The 21,500-nt window shown below is 42.4% G+C and overlaps 1 protein-coding gene across 1 annotated transcript; it reads left to right on the top strand.

Annotated features, from left to right (window-relative positions):
• Window positions 1-342: 342 nt before the first annotated feature.
• rpgrip1l (RPGRIP1 like) lies at window positions 343-21,315 on the top strand. Its single transcript, XM_084017597.1, has 25 exons — window positions 343-416; window positions 1,421-1,507; window positions 2,191-2,335; window positions 3,087-3,400; window positions 3,478-3,577; window positions 4,705-4,848; window positions 8,380-8,485; window positions 9,147-9,293; window positions 9,614-9,687; window positions 10,531-10,670; window positions 10,909-11,015; window positions 11,099-11,149; window positions 11,451-11,630; window positions 11,897-12,014; window positions 13,326-13,778; window positions 14,574-14,716; window positions 15,189-15,531; window positions 15,746-15,996; window positions 16,126-16,221; window positions 17,479-17,617; window positions 18,168-18,265; window positions 19,272-19,458; window positions 20,546-20,630; window positions 20,715-20,851; window positions 20,947-21,315. Exons 2-25 carry the CDS (start codon window positions 1,429-1,431, stop codon window positions 21,072-21,074), a joined length of 3,765 nt encoding a protein of 1,254 aa, XP_083873723.1. The 5' UTR covers window positions 343-416; window positions 1,421-1,428; the 3' UTR covers window positions 21,075-21,315.
• The last annotated feature ends 185 nt before the right edge of the window (window positions 21,316-21,500 follow it).

The raw sequence follows: 21,500 nt of genomic DNA, 5'->3' as shown, positions 1-21,500 counted from the left end.
GGGCCTATATTTAAAGTCAGGTCAGACAAAGTCCTCAAATTGGCCTAGTGTCCCTCCAGAGAGATTGGCATGGCTAAAAGATCATGGAAATCAGCTGAAATAGAGCAGATATACACAGGAGACTAACAAGGCAGCACTGCAATGGAAGAATCAAGTAAAAACAGCTGATTTTCTTTGTGTTATCCACTCAAGTCTCAGTGTGATAATCTTACACCTGTAGCATCAAACATTAGATGCGTTTGGAGTAATTATCAAGTAAGAAACAGCACCTACAGCGGAAATAGGCGTTTAGTTCAGAGAAAACTACATTTCCCAGAAAGCTACTCACTCGGCGCATGCGTAGTTGTATCCTAACGACAGTAGCAGTTGTTTTCAATAGTAACCATCATTCGGGCTGAATATAGTCGTATTAAAAGGTAAGAAATGTTTCAGAAGTAAGCACGGGAATCCTTGAAGCTGTTTTATAAAGTACGGAAACACAAATATCACTACTGCCATAAGAAAGAGCTATTTAGCCCGTTAGTATGTTTAGTGAGCTAGCTAACGAAGGTAATGTAGCTAACGTGAACTCACCGCTAGTTAGAGATTTGGTTTAAATTGTTTGCTCGGTTACACACAACATATGCTAGACCACAAACTATTTGTATGACCGCCGTTGGTACATTTACCTACGTTAAGATATGTGCACTATTTTAGTTTATGCAAGGTATTGAATTTAAAATCAGTGGAGATGATATGACGTCAGACTTCGTTTGGATTCTGGCATCTTTTTCGGCTCAGTGGCCAGAGGATTACATATTCCTTCATTTGGCTCAAAGCACTGAAGAATCCGGAAAGTCTTATCTCATATCAAGCAAGCAGCACGTATTTCAGTGAAATACTTATTTTGTGTGTATCCAGCTCGCCTCGTGTTGCTCCAGTGTTTAAACCTTTCATATTAAAGGTTTAGATCATAATACAGTGAAATGATATTGGTTTGCCACTTGGTAATGGCGAATACACCAGAAGTTAAAGTTTTGAAGTGTAAAGCTTTCATTAAAACGGCTTATGCATTACGACATTAGTTTTAATACGATTAAAGAAAAACAATTTTTCAATTCGTCATACAGGTACATATATGAAAAGGTACCTATGCATTAGCTTATCCTAAGCATTAAAAGAGCAGTGTGTTGCTGTAAAGTGTCTGGGGAGAAACTCGGGGTTCAACGTCTTGCTAAAGGACACTTGAATTCGGGGATGCAACCACCAACCTTAAAGCCTGCGACCAGTTTTACCCACTGAGACACATCTGGCCCCATATATTAGATTTTAAATACAAATGTTTCCCCCACGACTACAGAATGGTTGATATGGACTATACACCAACCCAGTACATACAATAAGGTGAATTCTATTTAATAAAAGCCATTTTCCTTTTCAGATTGATATATGTCCACTCTACTTGATGAGACGGCAGCAGATATGCCAGTCAGAGACACCACAGTGAACCTGTCCCAACTCGCAGCAGGTTTCTATGTTTGTCGATTTTCTTTTTTCACCAGGAGAACTCAGCAGAGATGATGGGATAACCAGATTGATTTATTTTACAAGAAAGTGTGCTTAGAGTTAATTGTGGGAAGAAATCAAATAATGCTGTACTTTCTATGTGCTGCAGATTTCTCGAAAGGCTAAGTTATGTACGATAATCAACGGCGAGAGACAATTTCTGATCCCATTTGAATTGTACCATGAATGACACATACGATGTCCGTCGATTCAAAGATTACACTTTGTATAGGTTGTGGTAGGTCCCATGGTTATTCACCTAAAGGGCGGGACTTAGCCTCTATTGCTACCTGGTACAAGTGGGAAACTTTGTGCTTAAATAAGTAAATAAATGCATGTGCTGTATATACAGAAAGCACATTAGTAAACAGTAAGTCTGAGTATGGAAAAAAAGGAAAGGCAACATGAATGTGGTGAAGTTTAGGCTGAAGTCTCAGGAACATCACATTGCACAAGCAACCCCACATTCCTACACTTTCTTTATATGCTATTTACTTTGTCTTCTTCTGTGGTCTCCATCTCTTGTCTGTTTGATTACAGCTCCGTTTGTTTCTTTGCATTTTAAAAAATCTTAAACCTGAATTTGGTTTACTCACAGCAGCTTAAATCAGCAAAAAATGAGTGTTTTTTTTTAAATGGTGACAGAGTCATCGGTGTATGAAAATGCTCGGGCGCGGCAGGAGATCTCGCGGGTGTCCAGGGAGGAGCTGGAGGACCGGTTTCTGCGCCTCCATGAGGAGACCCTGCTCCTCAAACGACAAATTCACAAACAGGACGACAAGATCAAAAAGTGAGACGCACACACACACACACACACACACACACACACACACACACACACACACACACACACACACACACACACACACACACACACACACAAACATTTGGTGGTTGTTGGAAGTGCCAATACTTGACTAACCAAGACGGTTTGATGAGTTTTATTTTGTTTCTGTTGAGTTTGAATGAAGTGAAAATCAGCAAATTTAAATAACTGTGTTTTCATTGGAGTCTGGTAGGTTTGAGGAGTGAATAAAACATCTAAAATTATAAATTAGTGGGTTTCTTTTTAATGATTCATAATTAGTGATTGTTGGAACAATGTAAACTATTTTGATGAGTTCTTTTGTTTCTGTCGAGTTTGATTGAAGTGTGTTTTACAGTCGGTAAGTCGGTAAAATTTCTGTGTTTTACAATGGAGCCTGGTAGTTTTTTTTTTAATAGGCCGATGTTTTTAATCTGTGTATCTTGTTTTGAGGAACGCAAAATCACTATTCCAACTTGAAATGGAAAAGTACTGAATTATTTCAAATTAAATCAAATAAACCCTCTATTTCTTCTGTACACAGGTACACTCGCTAGACTATTCCTAAATGCCTTTCTGACTCCAGGAAGGAGTCTTGTAATCCCTCCTAGTAAGCCTGTGTAGGACCATTAAAGCTCCCTCGAGACCTTCAGAAGACATTATACAGCTGTTTTCACAGGTTACATAATGATCTGAAGTTGTGTCCCTTTAAACTTGATGGTGACATTCCCTTCAGACTGGGCACCAAGCTGATGAGGCTGGTGAAGGACCGGGGTCGTATGGAGCAGCTGGCAGTGGGCGGCGGCCAGCCGGTCTCCAGGGTGCGGGACGTGGAGATGGAGGAGATGATGGAGGAGCTTCAGGAGAAAGTGCGGGCACTGCAAGTTGAGAAGGAGGGATTGAAACAGCGCCTCCTTGTGGCCAAGCAACAGCTCATCAACTCTCAGAGCAGGAGGCCGATGCCGTACGGCCGAGTCATGTCCCGAGTCAACTCGGGGTTAAAGAAGCTGCGAGACGACGCTTCCTCTCCTTCTCAAACACGAGCAAAGAGTGAGTCACAGAGCAGAGTAATATTAGACATTTGTTGAGGCCATAACATACAAACTCCTTGGTTATGTCTCCTCCAGGTACCCGGAGCTCAGAGGGAGGCGGGAGACCCCCGACCGGCCTATTACCTCGATTCGGACACAGCCTGCTGGAGGAGGCGAGGGCTGAGGTCCGCAACCTGTGAGTCATCATACACAACCTGTGGAGCAGTCCAGCATTTTAAAGCTACAGTCAGCTGGTTTAAAGGTCACATCTATCAACTGAAAAGATATTTCTCACAGTGATGCTGCCAGTAGCATGTAGGAATGGACAAATGCAGACGAAAGGTTGATATTAGTGGTTTTTCATTATGACGAACTGAAGGGTTTTCACCTCCTCCTCAGCCAACTGCAGAGCAACATCAAGAGCTCCAGGTCTGCTTCAATACACATTTGATCACCTGGTTGATCACGCAGCCGACTACACAGGATCATCAACTGTTTTGCCTGATGTGTTTTTTAGTTTTCGGAGCGTCTGTTGTGAGGTGTCTCAGTATGATCGGGTTCTCAGAAGTCTTTAATCTTTCCCACAATAACAATCCTTTTACAGATTACTTAAAACATGTAGTAATGTTACTGCAGGGACGGGATTACAATATGAAGTCATTGAAATACAGTTACTGATCACAGAAATACTCCGTTACTTCTGCATGTTGGGGGTCAGCTTGTTTACTTGTTCATGGTGAGTTTCATTGAGTGTTTGTGCCAGTTTGAATTCATTCAGAGGACGGACAGAATATCTAAGCTCAGCTGCTCTTAGCTGGCTTGCTAATGTTAGCCATTGGAAGGCCCGCATTTGTGAATCAGTTGGTTTTGTTCAGAGTTGGACAGCGTTCCAACCAAACTCTGACTACTACTATTCACACTACAAATGGAAACCAGAATGCTTCCCATGCCCAACCTGCAGATTCTGCATTCATATGCAGATATTCGTTCATCGAGATTACACTAGACTAAAGATAAATTAGTGGTTGTATTCACTCAATCAAGTACCAACACACTGTCAGCTGGCTGATAACAACAATGCCACATTTTCTGTTTCTACAAATGTTGAATAAAGAATATGAAGTTGGTGGCTCAGTAATGAAAGTAAAGAGTAATGTTACTAATTACGTCTGCTTTTGAGTAACATTTACAACACTGTGTAGGACACAACAAGGCTTTTTGTTCTGGTCTCTAACATGCGAGTCAGAGAAGTACACTTTCTTTATCTAATTCTGTATCGTTAAAGTGACTTAACGTGAGCTGGTATCTTTCTCTGTGTCCCAGAGAGAATGTGATCGAGCTCCAGCGGAGCCACATGGAGGAGATGGAGGCAGCATCCGAGCTGCTGAGGGAGGAGCTGAGGAGGAAGGAGGCAGAATATGAGGAGAGACTTCTGCTGGTTCGACAGCAACAGACCTCCAAAATGAGGTAGGATTTTATTTTGTGAACCTGTTAAACTCATGCTTCACACTGCTTACAACACCTCCTTGAAGAGTAACTACACCCAAACCACTTTTTTCAGATAGTGGTATTGAATATTAACCTGACTCTCTCCAGATGAATTTCGTTCCGCCTAGCTCCACTCACATCCATCTGGGATCGCTTCCGTTGGGAGTGATTTCGGCACCAGATTTTATGGATGAGCCAATCAGGACGCAGGGCGGGAGTTTCATAGATGTGACGTAGCGGAGAAGCGACTGTGAGACTGTTTTGATTCAGACAACAATGGCGGCTCGCATCGAGGAAGCAAGCGTCAACATTGATGCTGCTATTTCATCCGTGTTGTTGTGTTGCTGATTGCACTGCTGCTATATCCAAGATGTCGGTTGTTCTGTTTTGATTTTCCCAGCGTCGCTCTCATCAGCGTCACGAGTTGGCTTCGATGTGAGTGGTTGAAGTAGCACGTCAATAAAGATGACGGACAAGTGTCTTATCCAATCATATGCAAGGATTTTTGATAAGGCCCAGCCTTCTGAAACACCTCTCCAATGGAGCGATCCCAGATGGATGAGTGGAGCTAGGCGGAACGAAATTCATCTGGCAAGAGTCAGGTTAATTGAATATAGCTATTGGCCTGATCTGGAGCCAGGTGGTGTAGCTTAATCACCAACCAACCCTGTTCTGTAACGTTGGAAAGCTCTGTCCACACACGATCTCTAGACTCTTTTTATACAATCATTGATTGTCGTGTTGTCGTCGTCACTGTTACTGTTTAGTTACAACTGTTATATAAAGATCTGTCTGCGATCTGTGAGCTTTTGTTTGACCAGTCGATCTATTGATTGTGTTTGATTGGACTTCCCATCACACCAGACAGGAGGAGGTTGTACACATGGGTCATTCCGTGTCATTTCATCAAATGCTTCCCACCTGACCATCTCAGAATGTCCTGAAAAAATTAAAGTACAAAGACACACTTGTTAATAGGCCAAATCCAAAATATTAGGTCTCTACTGTCATTAGTTTTCTCATGAAACATCATTGAATGAAGGGTATAGACGTTTTTTGGCATCATACTCTGAAAAGCCATTTTTAAACAGCAATATCTAGAAAACTATCTCACCTGTGGCCTTCAAAATTTCTACAGTGTATATCTGTTACTAATAGCCTCCAGACCTGAAATATCAGGGGTGTAGCTCAATGATAACCTAGTATGGTAGGTACTTAAAATGTGGCTTGTTGAAATAAAGTAGTACATTTGAAGAGTGGCTGAGCTCCCATTTTTGCAGATAAAAGACTTCTATCACTTCTGCCTCTATCTCTGGTGTTAGCTTAAACATTCTACAAAATATGGTTTCTCTTAGATTATTAGTTTCACAGATATTAAGGCTCAAAAATGGAAGTAAACACATCTTTGCCCAACTTCAGAGTCATATTCCAAAAAACAGGTATCAGGTCCAAACTTACTTTTTTTAAAAGATCATATTCTTGTTAAAATCATATTTAAAAATCTGGAGGGTGTTTTGCCTCAATTTGTCGCATTTTTTTTTTTTAAATCCTGATATTGGTGGGGTTTTTGTGGCCGGTTTTGGTACTGCATGTCCTAACAGCCTACTAGTAAACATCACAGCAGGGCAATTCAATTGTGTTTTTTATCATTTACCAAAGACTTACATGTGACTAAATGCTACTGATAAATTTAGCCTTACGAAAACATTAAAATGTAGCACAGTTGTAGTTACAGAGGGAATAAGTCCTTGAATGTGAGTTAAACATGCTGAAAGCAGCTTTTAATGTCTTAAACCATGAACAAACATAGCATAATATTGAAGACTTTTGTCATAGTTATATATATATAAGTATATAAATTACACAACCAAATCAAATAATAATCTTAATTTGAGCATAAAGATTTTACATTACAGTAGAAAAGTCTCCAAAGTTTGATATTGAATAACAGTTTGTCTCTATGCTCACTATGAGGGATCACACATTTTTCATCTTTTAGATCCAATTCCTTCGTCACATTCATTAATTTGTCAGTCACTTTACAAATTGTCTAATGTACATCTCTGCTCTGTTGTGCTCATCTTTTTTGATGGCATACATGATTGTAAACTCGTCGTCCCTGTAAATGAGGGAAACCTCAGTGACCAACGAGTTAAAATAAAGGTTTAAATAAATAAAAAAATAAATACATGCACCGGGTTTCTGGAGAGGGAACGCCAATCCTTGCAATTCTATGCAGGCCAGTAGAAACTCTTGGCAGGGCCATGTGGGTGCATGAACTGAACCAGTACATCTTCATCTTCATCTGAAACATCTCTGATACTTCCTATCCACCATTTCTGATCATAACTCACATATTGTCTCATAGTGAGCACAGAGACAAACTGTTATTCAATATCAAACTTTGGAGACTTTTCTACTGTAATGTAAAATATTTATGCTCAAATTAAGATTATTTGATTTGATTGTGTATTGTTTATATACTTATATAAGTATGACAAAATGTACAGTCCCTATATATGCTGTTTGTTCATGGTTTAAGACATTAAAAGCTGGTTCAGCATGTTTAACTCACATCCAAGGACGTATTGCCTCTACAACTGTGCTACATTTTAATGTTTTCGTAAGGCTAAATTTATCAGCAGCATTTAGTCACATGTAAGTCTTTGGTAAATGGTAAAAAACACAATTGAATTGCCCTGCTGTGATGTTTACTAGTAGGCTGTTAGGACATGCAGTACCAAAAACGGCCACAAAAACCCCACCAATATCAGGATTTTAAAAAATCACTGCGACAAAATGAGGCAAAACACCCTCCTGATTTTTTAATATGATTTTAACAAGAATATGATCTTTAAAAAAAAAAGTAAGTTTGGACCTGATACAGTTTTTGGGAATATGACTCTGAAGTTGGGCAAAGATGTGTTTACTTCCATTTTTGAGCCTTAATATCTGTGAAACTAATAATCTAAGAGAAACCATATTTTGTAGAATGTTTAAGCTAACACCAGAGATAGAGGCAGAAGTGATAGAAGTCTTTTATCTGCAAAAATGGGAGCTCAGTCACTCTTCAAATGTACTACTTTATTTCAACAAGCCACATTTTAAGTGCCTACCATACTAGGTTATCATTGAGCTACACCCCTCATATTTCATGTTTCGAGGCTATTAGTAACAGATATACTCTGTAAACATTTTGAAGGCCACAGGTGAGATAGTTTTCCAGATATTGCTGTTTAAAAATGGCTTTTCAGAGCATGATGCCAAAAACCGTCTAAACTACCCTTCATTCAATGATGTTTCATGAGAAAACTATTGACAGTAGAGACCTAATATTTTGGATTTGGCCTATTAACAAGTGTGTCTTTGTATTTGAATTTTTTCAGGACATTCTGAGATGGTCAGGTGGGAAGATTTTCAGAAATTTGATGAAATGACACGGAATGACCCACATGTATCTGCTGTGTGAACACACATCTCAGGGTTTCACTCATGGATGTTCTCTCTCAGGTCTCATGTCAACAGCAACGTAGAGATGATCAAACTGCAGAAGCAGCTGACTGACAGGTCCAACAGGGTCACAGAGCTGGAGGGACGATTTCTACAACTGCAAGAGGTGAGAAGCTTTTACAGCCGAGAACCGGCAGTGACATAGAAAACCAATGTTGGCGAACCAGAACTTCAAGCCCACCGCTTCCTACTGAAGAAGTCAACCTTTAAAAACACAAATATATAGTTTAATCAGTTTCCTTAAACAGCTAGTCACTGTGGTTTTTCAGGAGGAAATTTGTTGGGGAATATATTCAGCGGTAGTGTAATCCACATTTAGTGCTCTAATCAGTCATGGGATGATATCAATGTTCTTTCCTATGGTGTGAATATGTGGATGCAGCAATAAGTTCTTACATTTTACTCTTAGTTTTCTCTCTGTGCTTCGTAACGTTACTACTCCGCTGATAGTTGTTACTGGAAACCTCACCTCAGTGAGTCCAACGCTCGCTGTAAGTCTGTTTACTTTATAAGAAATAAGAAACGGTTGCTATGGCAGCGGTACACATTAAAATGTCTGTCGTTCTCTGGCCATCCTGCAAGGTTGATTTGAATGGGTATGTCCCTTCTGCTCCTATTTTATTTCTATGGTCTAAATAAACTACACTGTATGTTTTCATGGTGATGGAGGAACGTGTTTTTTTAATGGAGCTCTATGAACAGAGGAAGGAGAGAAGATATTGAATAACAGGTTGCGTCTTCTAAGAAAGTACATTTGTGTGTTTCAGAGTCAGAGGACGCAGAAGGTGAGTCATGATGCAGCGATGCAGCAGGTGGATGAGCTGTTGGGTCAGCTGAAAGACGAGCGGCTGAAGAGTTTGAACCTGGAGAAACGGCTGCAGAGCTCCAACATATCCAGGATGAAGATGGAGCAGGTGACTTTATTTTTTTAAACTATCATAATCTGCTGTTGCCTCTCAGACACAATCCAAGAACGGTTTTATTAATCACTTTATTATTCCTAAATGAACTAAAAGACATTTACCAAACACATAAAAACCTCCACCTCACTGAAATATTGGCCTTCCGATGAATAATTGAAAACTGGATTCCTGCTGTGCGGTCATATTTTAAGCAAATTGAAGAGGTAAAGTGTTCATGTAAACGTAGGTTTCTATGATCTCAAAGCTGGTGGTCAGTCTGTGGTAGAGATAAACCTCAGGATGGACTCATGTCTTCTGTCTGTCTCGTGTAGCTGCAGGAGAGGATCACTGAGGTGGAGCAGGAGAGGGACATGCTGAAGGACAATAATGAACAACTGGTCAACAGGTAAGAAGCCTCCGTTCTCTTTCCCTGTTTCCCATCACACACCTGATTATCTTCTCACTGCTTCCAACACAAATAATCTGAAACCAATTCAACCAGCTCAGCCAAACACAGGGTGGCCCTGCAGCATGCCTTCGTCAGGCTGCCCCTCAGATCACCTTCCAACATGTCCTTAAAGGGGAAATTCTCCACTCTTTATGTGGATGTCCAGTCAGTATTGGTGGTAAATGTAATCGATTGAAGCGGTTAGTTAGCTGCTATGGTCGATCCAGAAATGCTGCAAAATCTGCTGTTCTTCCTGAATCCAGCTTGGAATAATAGCCTCCACAGACACTTTGAGCCGGAGAGCCCTTGCTGTTCTAGATGCAGCAATTGTAGTTGCTTTTATAATACAGCATTTCAAAATAAAGCTGTACCATGCAGAGGTCTGGGGCTCTCTGGCCCTGCAGGAAGACGATAGTGGGCCTCTGGCTCACTAAGCGGCGTGTATTTATCAGAGTATACAGTGGAGGAAAAGCAGCAGAGAGAGGCCGAGAATGCAGCTGCATTAAGCGGTGGCACTCCGGGCGTCAGGAGCAGTGCATCCTGGTACACGTAGTCACTGCCGGCACAGTTTCACAAGCAGGACAACTGAGGTTTCTGGGTCAGTATAGCAGCATATCAGGAATGTATTGCTTCAATTGACGATGACTGGACATCCACATAAAAGGTAGAGAATTTTCCCTTTAATCTTTATTAAATTTATTTGAACCCACAATATTTTCTCTCACTAAATCTGGCCAAGACCTGCGTTCAAGTCTCCAGATTTCGCTGTGATGACACATTTTTATGATTTTGTGTCTCCAGTGCCTTTGATCTGTCACGGCAACAGAAGTGGCAGATTCAGGAGCAGCAGCTGAAGCTCCAGATCGTCCAGCTAGAGACGGCACTGAAGGCTGACCTCGTTGACAAAAATGAAATCCTCGACAAAATCAAGGCTGAGAGAGGTACTGGTACTGCTGTCACCTTCAGGCTGACATCTAAATGCACTGACTATAATAACAATGAATTATTACAATAGTAATAATAATAATCTGTGTTGGTCTGATCTGATATTATGAAGAATATTGAAGAATATTTGTGGAGTATATATCATCCTGATATTGGAAAGAAATATGAATAATTCATATGAATAATGATAACGTGATTTAGTCCCTCATTTTCTCAATGTGATGGATTTCTCAGACTCAAAGGAGAAGCTGACAGAAGAAAATAAGAAACTTCAGCTCCAGTTTCTGGAACAGAAGCAGCAGCTAGAGGAACTTAATGATCGTTTGAAATTCTATAGCGTGGTGAGATGATTAGATTGGCAATAATATTAATAACAATTATAACAAGCAACAAGTTTAATGGCATCATGTTGTGTTGGTTAAAGGAGAATGAATACGACATGGCCGAACTCACTGAGGCTCTTCTGCTCATTAAGGTAAGTGAAGCATAAACATTTTACAGTGTAAACCTGTAAAAGTGACTCCAGTGCTGAATAATAAAAGAATACTATACTACTATTATATCCTTATACATAATTAAAATGTTATTTTTTGCCGTCCAGGGCATTCAATACAGAGATTTGTCAAATCATTTTTGTGTTACGTTCTCATTCATTTCATTGTGACACCAATGATATTATCGTACGGCACAACTAGACATTTTTATTTCACAGGATATTGTTAGCAATGATTTTTTGCTACCACAACTGCAGTGATGTAAATGTGACACACACACAGAAGCGTAAATCCAAGAGGAATGGAGATCTGGGCTTCCTGGAGGAGGTGGAGGAGGGAGGCAGCAGCAGCACCGAGACCACCGTCCGAGAGCTGCGAGCCGCTCACGTTGAAACCATCCAGGAGCTGGTGAAGACCAGAAACATCCTCAGCATGGAGAGCAAGATCAGCCACGATTACAAGGTAAAGGCAGTCAGCTGCAGACCTGCATACTTTAACCCTCAGAACTTGAAGCTCATAGTGCAAAGATGCTGGTGGACGACCATGTAATCACAACATTCCTAGTCCAAGTCCGCACAACGTCTTCTCCTCTTATTCTTTGTTAACTCTCTACTGGTTTTTATCTTGTTAGTCACAGATTGTGTTAAAGCGATCTCTGTGTGACCGTGAGGAGAGTGTCTCCTTACAAAGTGTAAGTGCTGTGGATGTTTTCCTGTCTCTGTGATGAGGCGGAGCTGGAAGCTGTGCTGAAGAAGATGGATGGAAACAAGGTGGAGTGTGAGCAGCAGCTGGAACGACAGGCCGCTCTGCTCGACGCCAGGGCTGCCAAGATCAAGAAACTGGAAGGTATTTATTTATCATTCCAACAAATCCTCATACATCCACTTAGAGTTACTTATTATCATGTGCACAACAAAAAGTTGTTGGTACTAAATGTCTTGGTTCTCAGGCTCCCTTCAAAAATGCACATTAAGTAAAAATAGTGCACAAGTTAATTTGTCATTAATATGGTAAAATATGTTGATTACAGTTACTACAAGGAACTTTTAAAGGTCCCATATTATGAAAAACAGTTTTTTTCTGGTCTCTACACCTATAAACTGGTCCTCCCTGAGCCTGTCAAATCCCAGAATGAGGAAAACAAGTGACTCCTGCATGGTCTCTGCAGCGCCCCCACTGGTACAACGGTGCTCCTACAGGCTGTTCAGATTCAGCTCCTGTTGTTACGTAACTAAATAATAATGAGTATAATATGGGATCTTTAACTGTGTTTGGTAGTCCCAGTGGACAAACGCGGTAGTGTTTCTGAGTGCCACAGTCTGCAGCAGGGTCTGTCAGTCTAGTACTCAGTTCTAGGTCTTGTTTCTCCCCGTTCAGTTTTTAACTGCAGGGTATCGCGATGCTTTTCTAGTATTGATATACTGTGCTACACTATATACACCGATAAGCCATAACATAATGACCACTGTGGTGTGACATGAATAACACTGTGTATCTCGTTTGGATATATGAGGCACAAGTGAACATTTTGTCCTCAAAGTTGAGTGTTAGAAGCAGGGAAAATGGACAAGCGTAAGGATTTGAGCGACTTTGACAAGGACCAAACTATGATGGCTAGATGACTGGGTCAGAGCATCTCCAGAACTGCAGCTCCTGTGGGGTGTTCCTGGTCTGCAGGGGTCGGGACCTATCAAAAGTGGTCCAAGGAAGGAAAACCGGTGAACCAGCGACAGGGTCATGGGCGGGCAAGGCTCATTGATGAACGTGGGGAGGGAAGGCTGGCCGGCGTTGCCCGATCCAATAGAAGAGCTGCTGGAGCTCATATTGCTGAAAACGTTCATGCTGGTTCTGATAGAAATGTGTCAAAACACACAGTACCTGGCAGTTTGTTACCACAGCAGACCTTCACAGGTCTAGAGGAGTCCAGGCCTCAACGGGTTGTTTTGGCAGCAAAAGGGGGGCCTACACAGTGTTAGGCCGGAGGTCATAATGTTATGGCTGATCGGTGTATATACTACATGTAAAGAACAATGAACACAGAAACACTGATCATGTTGGACACCTTCCTGAGTTTTTGATGGACAACTGTGTAGTGAGAGGTGTTTTTTACGATCTTTGTTCGTCCCTCGGCTGAAACTCTTTGTTTGTCTTCCTCAGCTCAGCTCAGAGATGTTGCCTACGGCACCAAAACCTACGTCTTCAAAGCAGACGTCACAGATGAAGATGAGGCTGATGAGTTTGATGAAACTCTTCACCTCCAGCGTGGAGAGAACCTTGTGGAGCTTCAGCTGGTCGGAGCCACGCTGTCTCCGTCCGCCCTGCAGGCTCTGGGCGATGACAAACCTTCCACGTTCTGCACCTACGGCTTCTATTTGTCTGAGCTGCACGCCACTCCAGTGGTGACAGGCCAGAGGCCGACATACGGGTTCACCTCTAAGTATGTGGTGAGCATGGACGACGGGTTCCTCGACTACCTCCACAGATGCTCTGTGACCGTGGAGCTGCATCAGGCCCTGGGTTTAGACTGGAGGACCCTGGCGACCGCTCAGCTTCGGCTGCAGCAGCTGCTAGAGCAGGACGGGAAGGTTCATGGTGCCGTGCCGCTGGTCGGTGAGTGAGATCAGACTAACGATCCCTGCTGGCAGGAAGTGATGGAATCAAACACAGTACAAACTGGAGGAGACAAAGAGGCACAAAGACGGTCTGTAGAAAGTATTGGAGAGAGGCTGTGTTAGTTAAGTATGTGCCAATAAATCAAAGAACCCTCTCGACAAAAAACATTACTTTTTCAATTTTTTTTCATTTTGGCTCCAAACAACTAATGATCCTTCAACTCATGAATAAAAAATGAAAGAATACAAATTAAACAATGAGACAAAACCATGAGCTTCACAATAGTATTCTGTATTAAAGAATTAGAAAGGCATAAAAGAAAAAATGAGGAAATTAACTGTAAATTAAGGATGATTTAATTTAATAGTAGGTTTTAAGGTTTGTTTGAAACTGTGTAAGCATAGAAATAAAACAGGAGTAGAGCGAACAATTCAACAATGTTGCAGGATGGTCAGCCATTTTTATGTGTACCGTTTTTGTGATCTTGGTGGACCACTTCTGTATGAAGTATCCTGTCTAGCAGCAAATGGCAGACTCACTGAGGTGAGGTTTTGCTGTGGCAACCTTTGAATCTGTCCAGTCCAACAAGTTTCTGTCGACTGAAACACAAAGTGCAACGAGTTGACAATTCTGGCTGATATCAGACGAGTTAGGAAGCACAGCAGGCCAGAGTAAATGAGTCAAATTTAACAAATTAGTGCTCCTTCCAGTTTAAAATAATTCATCTTTTTGTTGATAAGTCATTCTGATAAATAATTACGGCACAATGAAAGACGTTTGCTCCTCTGTCAGGTGTGTCTGATGAGGCTTTGCCCTTTGGCTCTGTGGATTACTGGCTGAGGCTGAGGATCCCCATGACAGAGACCCTCCGGCTGTTTAAAGAGAAGGTGAAGGCCGCCGGCTTCATCAGCTCTGCTCTGAACCAGGACGCACAGGTACCTGCAGGAAAAGGAAGACTGACGTTTATCACAGCGTGGCTTTTATTTCTGTCGCTGAAGTAACTAACAACAAATGCCAGCAGTCTGATCATCAGACAGGTTTTTAAACAGCAACACATTTATTTCGAGGCAAAACTGAAACTCAGGCAGTGCAGCAGGTCTGAGTTAAATCTGTCTGTAACCTGTTGAACTTCAGGAATACGTTTTTGTTTCCTCTCCCAAACAAGTTTGACTGAGCTGAGAGTTTGTTTATCACCCATCTGCTCGTGTTTCTTCACTTATTCAACCTATTATTTCAGGCTTTTAGTGGAATATTATCATATGTGATGGCTGAAGCTACAAAGATTAATCCCACGTTGTAATAGACTAGTTTTATTTTTCTTATGTTATGGTGTGAACACAGCATCACAATAACTGCAAGTTTGTGCAGAATGATCCTCCACATTAACCTTTAATCGTTGCCCGACAGCTGCAGCCTGCCAGCGGCCACGGCTGGAATGAACTCGACGTCACAGTCCAACGCTGCCGAGATCTGAAGCTGTCTAGAGGCTCCCAGCAGCCGAGCCCCTACGTGGTCTACAAGTTCTTTGGCTTCGCCGACCACCCAACCAACACTGTCCACGACTGCTGCGACCCCCACATTAACCACCTCAAGTCCTACTCCGTTCAGATGGATGTAGACCTGCACCAGTACCTGAAGTCTGAGGCCCTGCAGCTCTACGTGTTTGACTACAAAGAGGAGCAGATGGACACGTATGTGGGGAAGGCCAGAGTGCCTCTGCTGTCTCTGGCCCAGGACAAGCACATCACTGGTGAGGGGCCACTGGAAATGTTTTCTCCCCTAGCCGCCTAGCTACGTTTTACTACATATGCTGATTTATATGCTGTTGTCTTGCAGTCATTTTTCAGGTTTCAAACTTTTGCTTCTTTTCTTAACCTTAATTTATAAGTCAAATAACGCTATTCAGCTTTTCGTTAAAAGCAGTTACTCCAGGGTCTAGATCGTGCCTCTTGTTTGTCCCTCAGGTGTGTTTGAGCTGACTGATCCGTCTGGACTCGCCGCGGGCCACATTGAAGTGACGTTGAAGTGGAAGTTCACCTACCTCCCTCCTTTGGCCTCCCCCGTGGCTGTTGAAGAGTCTGTTGAAGAGATGAAGTTCATCCCAGAAGTGAAAGAGATCAAGCCAACAGAACAGCACAGAGTGCAGGACGAGAAGAAAGACAAAGACGTTGAAGAGAGACATCTGGATCAAACATCTGTGGTTGCTGCGTCTCGGGTCAGCAGATAAATGAATACGTATTATCATATTGTGGTCATGCTGACAGTCTGAAGCACTGCTCTCTAAATCATGTCAGGAAATGTTGATATCTACCGTTAAAGTTTCTGGGTGTTTTCTTCCCATCAGGCCCTGCTGCCAAAACTCAGACACAGGACACAGCTAAAGGATGCACCAGCTGCCAAAAAGGTCACATTTATAGATCCCACAGCTAAAGATGACCAGGTGAGACTTGTAATGTCCTGTTGTGTGTTTTGTTTCTAAAAAGAGACGACCCAGACTAAAACCACAGGCTGATAATAAGCTGCAGTTTAAATGTGATGCTCTGGTAGAATTTGAGGAACAGGGTTGCAGAGTTAATTAAGATAATAAGGAAGTGGCCTCAATAACTCATGTAAAGCTGCAGGAGACTGAAAAGTCTTTAGTTACCACCTGTTAATATGAAAAACAATACATTTGGATGAATTGAAGTCAGAGGTGTACAGGGTGAACAAAAGAGGGGCGAGCACAGTCCCCTGGGGTGCACATGGAGACATTTTTATATTATATATCTCCTAGTGCCGATCCGCTCATTGACATGTTGATTAAAATCTAATCATCATCGGCATGCAATGAATTTTGGGATAAGTTGGGCCTTCTAGAGTCTTTGGTGTAGGAGGTGAAAGGAAAGGGAGCTCCAGCTCTACTAAACACCATTTCAGAAAAACTACGGCCTGTCTGTCAGATAATCTGTCATCCAGGAATGGCTACTTCCTCAGTAGCAGTGGCTGGATGGTGTCATTCTCACAGTGCAACCAGTTCCTTCCAGATACGAGTGAGCTCACTGCAGCAGGTAGATAATGGCATCATCCATTCCCAGATGAGGCTGGTAGGTTAACTGCAGAGGGTCCAGCGATGAGTTCACCCATCTTTTTAAGTTGGTCTTAAAATGAGGTGTGACCAACTCAAAGTCAATTGTTCATCATTTTCCTGTCTATATGAAAGGGATTTCATTATTCAGATGTTCCGACATCCACAACATGCGTTCACTCAGCCGGGAGCATACTGGGTAGTGGAGTGCCTGAGGTGCTTTGTGGGTTAGCTTAGCTCCATCTTGTATATCCTCCATCTCCTCCTGGGACAGTTTCTGTGGCGTTTGGTGCAGCAGGTCTGGTGGGTGATCGGCCGTGGACGGTGATCGCCTCAAGGTCCGCTACTGCTAGTTCAGCCACCTACCGTGTTGTTGATGGGTGTATTCTATCATATGTCTTTAGGTCCTCCAGTAATAAACATGAAAAAACAACAAATGAAAACAAAAATGTAGTGAAATGTGCCACCGTTTCCACTTCAATGGACATCGCTACATAGCAGAGTATTCAATAAATGAATTAAGTAATATTCCACCACTCTTAATGTCAAATTCAGTCCCAAATAAACACTTTGATGGAGAGTCTCCCTCCAGTCTGCAGAAGAATAACAAATCTGTACGTTCTGTGTTTGCAGGTTTCATCAGCTCCGGTTCCTCAAAGCGCAGCAGAGGAAGAGGATGAAGAAGAGGAGTCTCACTTCTCTGAAGGTCAGCTGGTCGCAGCCAGCTCTCAGTCTTACTCCGACTCTGAAATCTCTGAGGAACTCGTGGAAGGTGAGGGAGTATTGATTAATAGAACCATGATATTATTAAACCTTCTGAACCAGACTGACAGTTACTCTCAGATGTTGTGGAGGTAAATCCTTCTGGGCTTTAATAAACCTGAATATAATCCTGTTAAATAATGAATGCTACTGTGTGGACTCCACCGAAGTTTTCTGTTTTGTTTCCAATTCTCTGTTTGCAAAACACTGTATGTTATATTTCTATTTACACTGTGGAAAGAAAACAAGTGTTTGTTTTAAGTCGAGGGTCAAACTACCAACATAGACTCCCAGAACTCACTCTGTCTTAAAGGTGCAAATGTTTTTGTTTTCTAACAATGTTTCCTGAGCAGAACAGCTATAAATATTGAATGTGGCTGCCAATAATCTTTAGAGCAGCCTTCATAAATGTTAACGCCCTCTGAGAGACGCCACACTTGCCCTGTTCCTTCACAACATCCAGACGTCAAACGCAATTTAGGAAAGCGCCTAAAGTGCCTTTGAATCTTTATCGTTGGCCGCCGTGCCAATGATGTGTTTTATGTCCCTGTTGGATCCAGATGTTGAGGAGCCTCCAGCCGCCACAGAGGATCAGAGTGAATCGTCTCAGTCCGACAGCGATGACTACATTGTTCACGGGCAGACTGCAGGGAGGAAGGTCAGTGAGCGCCTGTGTTTACCTCCGGCAGACTCACAGGGAGAGGTCATAGTGCAGGGATGGTACACAAGGAAGTATTATTGTGTTGTTAGCACACAGCACAGTCCAGGGCTTTTGTTTTTGTTGAGGTGCAGTTCGATTTTATTCTGCGTACAATAAGGTTCTTTCTGAATCCTGGTCTAAGTAAACACCACAAACTTCCAATGAAGTCAGTCTGCTGTTGTTGATCAATCAAGTGGCGGACTCCCTGAGGTGAGGTTCCACAGTAACCCCAGTCAGTGGAGTAGTAACTTAATGAAGCATAAAGCCACAAACAACAGTTAGTACACCATAGGAAACAACATTGATATTGTCACATGAGTGACAACATTGTTTAACTTATTTTCTGTAACAGATGTGACATTAAAGTGAAATTAACAAGCTATATAGCAGATAGCTGGCTAGTTAGCTAGCTTGCTAATTCTGTCATTCTTTAATGCTACAGAAAATTAGCCGAGCAGCAGGCTAGTGAACAGCAGCAGGCTCAGGGACACCAGGCACTCAGCAAGGAGGAGACGGGGATCGAACAGCTCTACCTCCTGAGCTAACCAGGGCTGTAACACCAGCTAACTAGGAGGGGACATAGGTCATATTCCATTTTGGGCCCATAATTTTACTTCATTGGTCAGGAATGCTGGATTCAGAATCTTATTTTTAATATAACCTTTATTTAACCAGGCTATTATTATTATTTATAGTGTCTCAGCTGCGCCTCACAGACAAGTTTATTTACACTTCAAGTGTAACAAATGCTTTTTCTTCGATACATATTTGCTATGACTGAGACGTATATTCACTACACTTCTCCACTGATCATATCATCATCAACATTTAAAGTCTCACAGCAGATTTACAACAAACTACGAGTTGAATCTGAAGGCTGATAGTTTGTTGGTTTTCCAGCATAATGTGACTGTAGTGACTCATTATCGGAACTTATCTCCCAAACTCTTGTGTTGGTCCTCAGCCATTGGAGCGAGTTCGCCTGGAGATCGTGTCTCTGAGCTTGAGGCCGGAGTCTCGGGTGTCCCAAGACGGCAGCGTGGTGCGTCTGTTTGTGGAGTACTCTCTGCTGGATCTGCCCACAGAGGAAACCCCCCTGTCCCTGCCCAAACCTTCACAGGGCAAGAGCATCAACTACAACTACAGCAAGGGTGAGGACCTGGTCTCTGGGACACCACAGCAACATCCCAGAATGCTCTGCTACAATCAGAGATATTAAAGGGATAGTTACGTCAGTATAACATGGTTGTGTTCATGTTCAGTGTCGTATCCGCCAACCTTTTAACCTTTATTTATACAGGTAAAATCTCATTGAAACCCTGCTATCTCGCAGTGATATGCATCATTAAGCAGACTGATATAAAGCATCCTCTTTTGTCTCTACATTCATGTCGTTGACTGAGAATTGTTGAAACATGTTCATTTAGTAAATGATGGTCCCATTTAGAGTCACATAGACCATAAAGCAGGGGATGCTTTAGGTTGTGGATACCTGGTGATTGACAGGTCAGGTTTTCCTCTGACAACTTAAACCCTTTCACAGTGTGTTTTCACTTCATGAGAGTTCATTTCAACATTTTGTCCCTAAAAATGTCTTATTTAGCATTCTGTTGTACTTTGCGGCACCCTCTCCAGTCACTGACAACCAAAAAACAAGATGGCTACGGCCCCAAAAGAAATAGGCTTGTTGGAGTGATTCAGGGCTGCACTGAATCGACAAATGCATGCTGGTCAGATTTGTTGGCGACTTGATCAAGACCTCTGGGGGGCTGCTTGTGCTCTCCACCGACACAGCGTTTAAAATGCAAATGATCTGTGTAACTGTAATATCTAGAGCTAGATTTTAGCCTCTTGTGTCTTCTAGCTTTAAATATCCACAACCAAGAACCAAGATGGTGACAGTCAAAATGCCTCCATCCTTCTTTGTCCACCTCCTGTGTTAAGCCCTCCTTCTTTCCTTGCCTTGTCCACTTTCACTGTACAAACTCCTCTGAAACCAGAACATGTTGAGTAGCCTCCAAACACCAGATTTTTGCCTCTGGTGAAACAATTTGCCGTTTAAATCATTGTGCTCTCTCGGCTCATTTTTAATATAATTCAATATTTTCTGCAAGAGCAGTAAATATTGTTTAATTGGGTTGTGTGTAATCACAGCACTCTTTGTTTTCTGTGTGATTTTCCAGAGAAGGTCAGATTCCAATGTTTGTAACGATGTTTGAACCGTTTGTTGTCCTGCAGTCGTTCCCGTGGACGCAGAGAACAATGCAGCGAGGCGGCGGCTGCTGAGGGGAGTCCTGCAGGGACGAAGCCCGGAGATGGAGAGGTGTGTGGTAAATTAAAGCTTAGTTTGTCATGTTACAGTAACATAATTAAAAACGAGACATGTGTGCATGTTGTTTTCTGACAGAATCCGGTTCACGGTGGTGAGCGAGCCTCCGGAGGAAGAGGAGCAGGAGAGGGAGTGTGAGGACGTGGGGGTGGCCTTCCTCAGGATCCCCGAAATCCTGGAGAGACAGCAAGACCTGATTGAGACCAGCCTGAACGGTCCACAAACACACATGACAGCACTCTGGGCTCAGATTAATCCTCAGATATCTTCCCTCTGGTACTCAGTGTCTGTCTGTGTGTCCGTCCTGCAGTTTTGGACGTGGAGGACAGCAGCGAGGTGGTCGGCAGTCTGACTGTGACTGTGGATGGTTTGGAGGCTCTGGAGGCCATCATGGAGGACCAGGACCAGGACCAGGACCAGGAGCCTCCATCAGCCTGAGGCAACAACACCGACACTACAGACACAAACACACAGGGAGAGAGAACATTACGGACTGTGTCTCCATCCAGCGTCCAGCCTTCAGAGGCTGCATTGGCATTTGAACACTTTATTTAGATTATGATTCAGATTTTGCACTGTTGTGTTGGTATTAGGTCGATATTTACAGACTGATTTTTGACTGTTTCTTTGCTCACAGATTTGGTGATTTGCAGGTCAAAATAAATGCCAGTTAAAGACTGTCAAGTTTGGTTGGAGAAAAGAACAGTTTTTTGCGGGTTTTAACAGCGTGGCTTTAGTGGTCCACTACTTAAATCCAGACCGATCGATTGTCAAACTTTCATGTTCTCCAGAAGATGAATCCTACTGCCTTTGGTAACTTTTCTCTAGCACCACCATTAGGTTAACATCTGCCGTTTATTTAAT

Source organism: Eutrigla gurnardus (genome assembly GCF_963514095.1).
Source record: "Eutrigla gurnardus genome assembly, chromosome: 9".
Taxonomy (NCBI): domain Eukaryota; kingdom Metazoa; phylum Chordata; class Actinopteri; order Perciformes; family Triglidae; genus Eutrigla; species Eutrigla gurnardus.
This window is presented reverse-complemented; position numbering and strand designations above follow the sequence as displayed.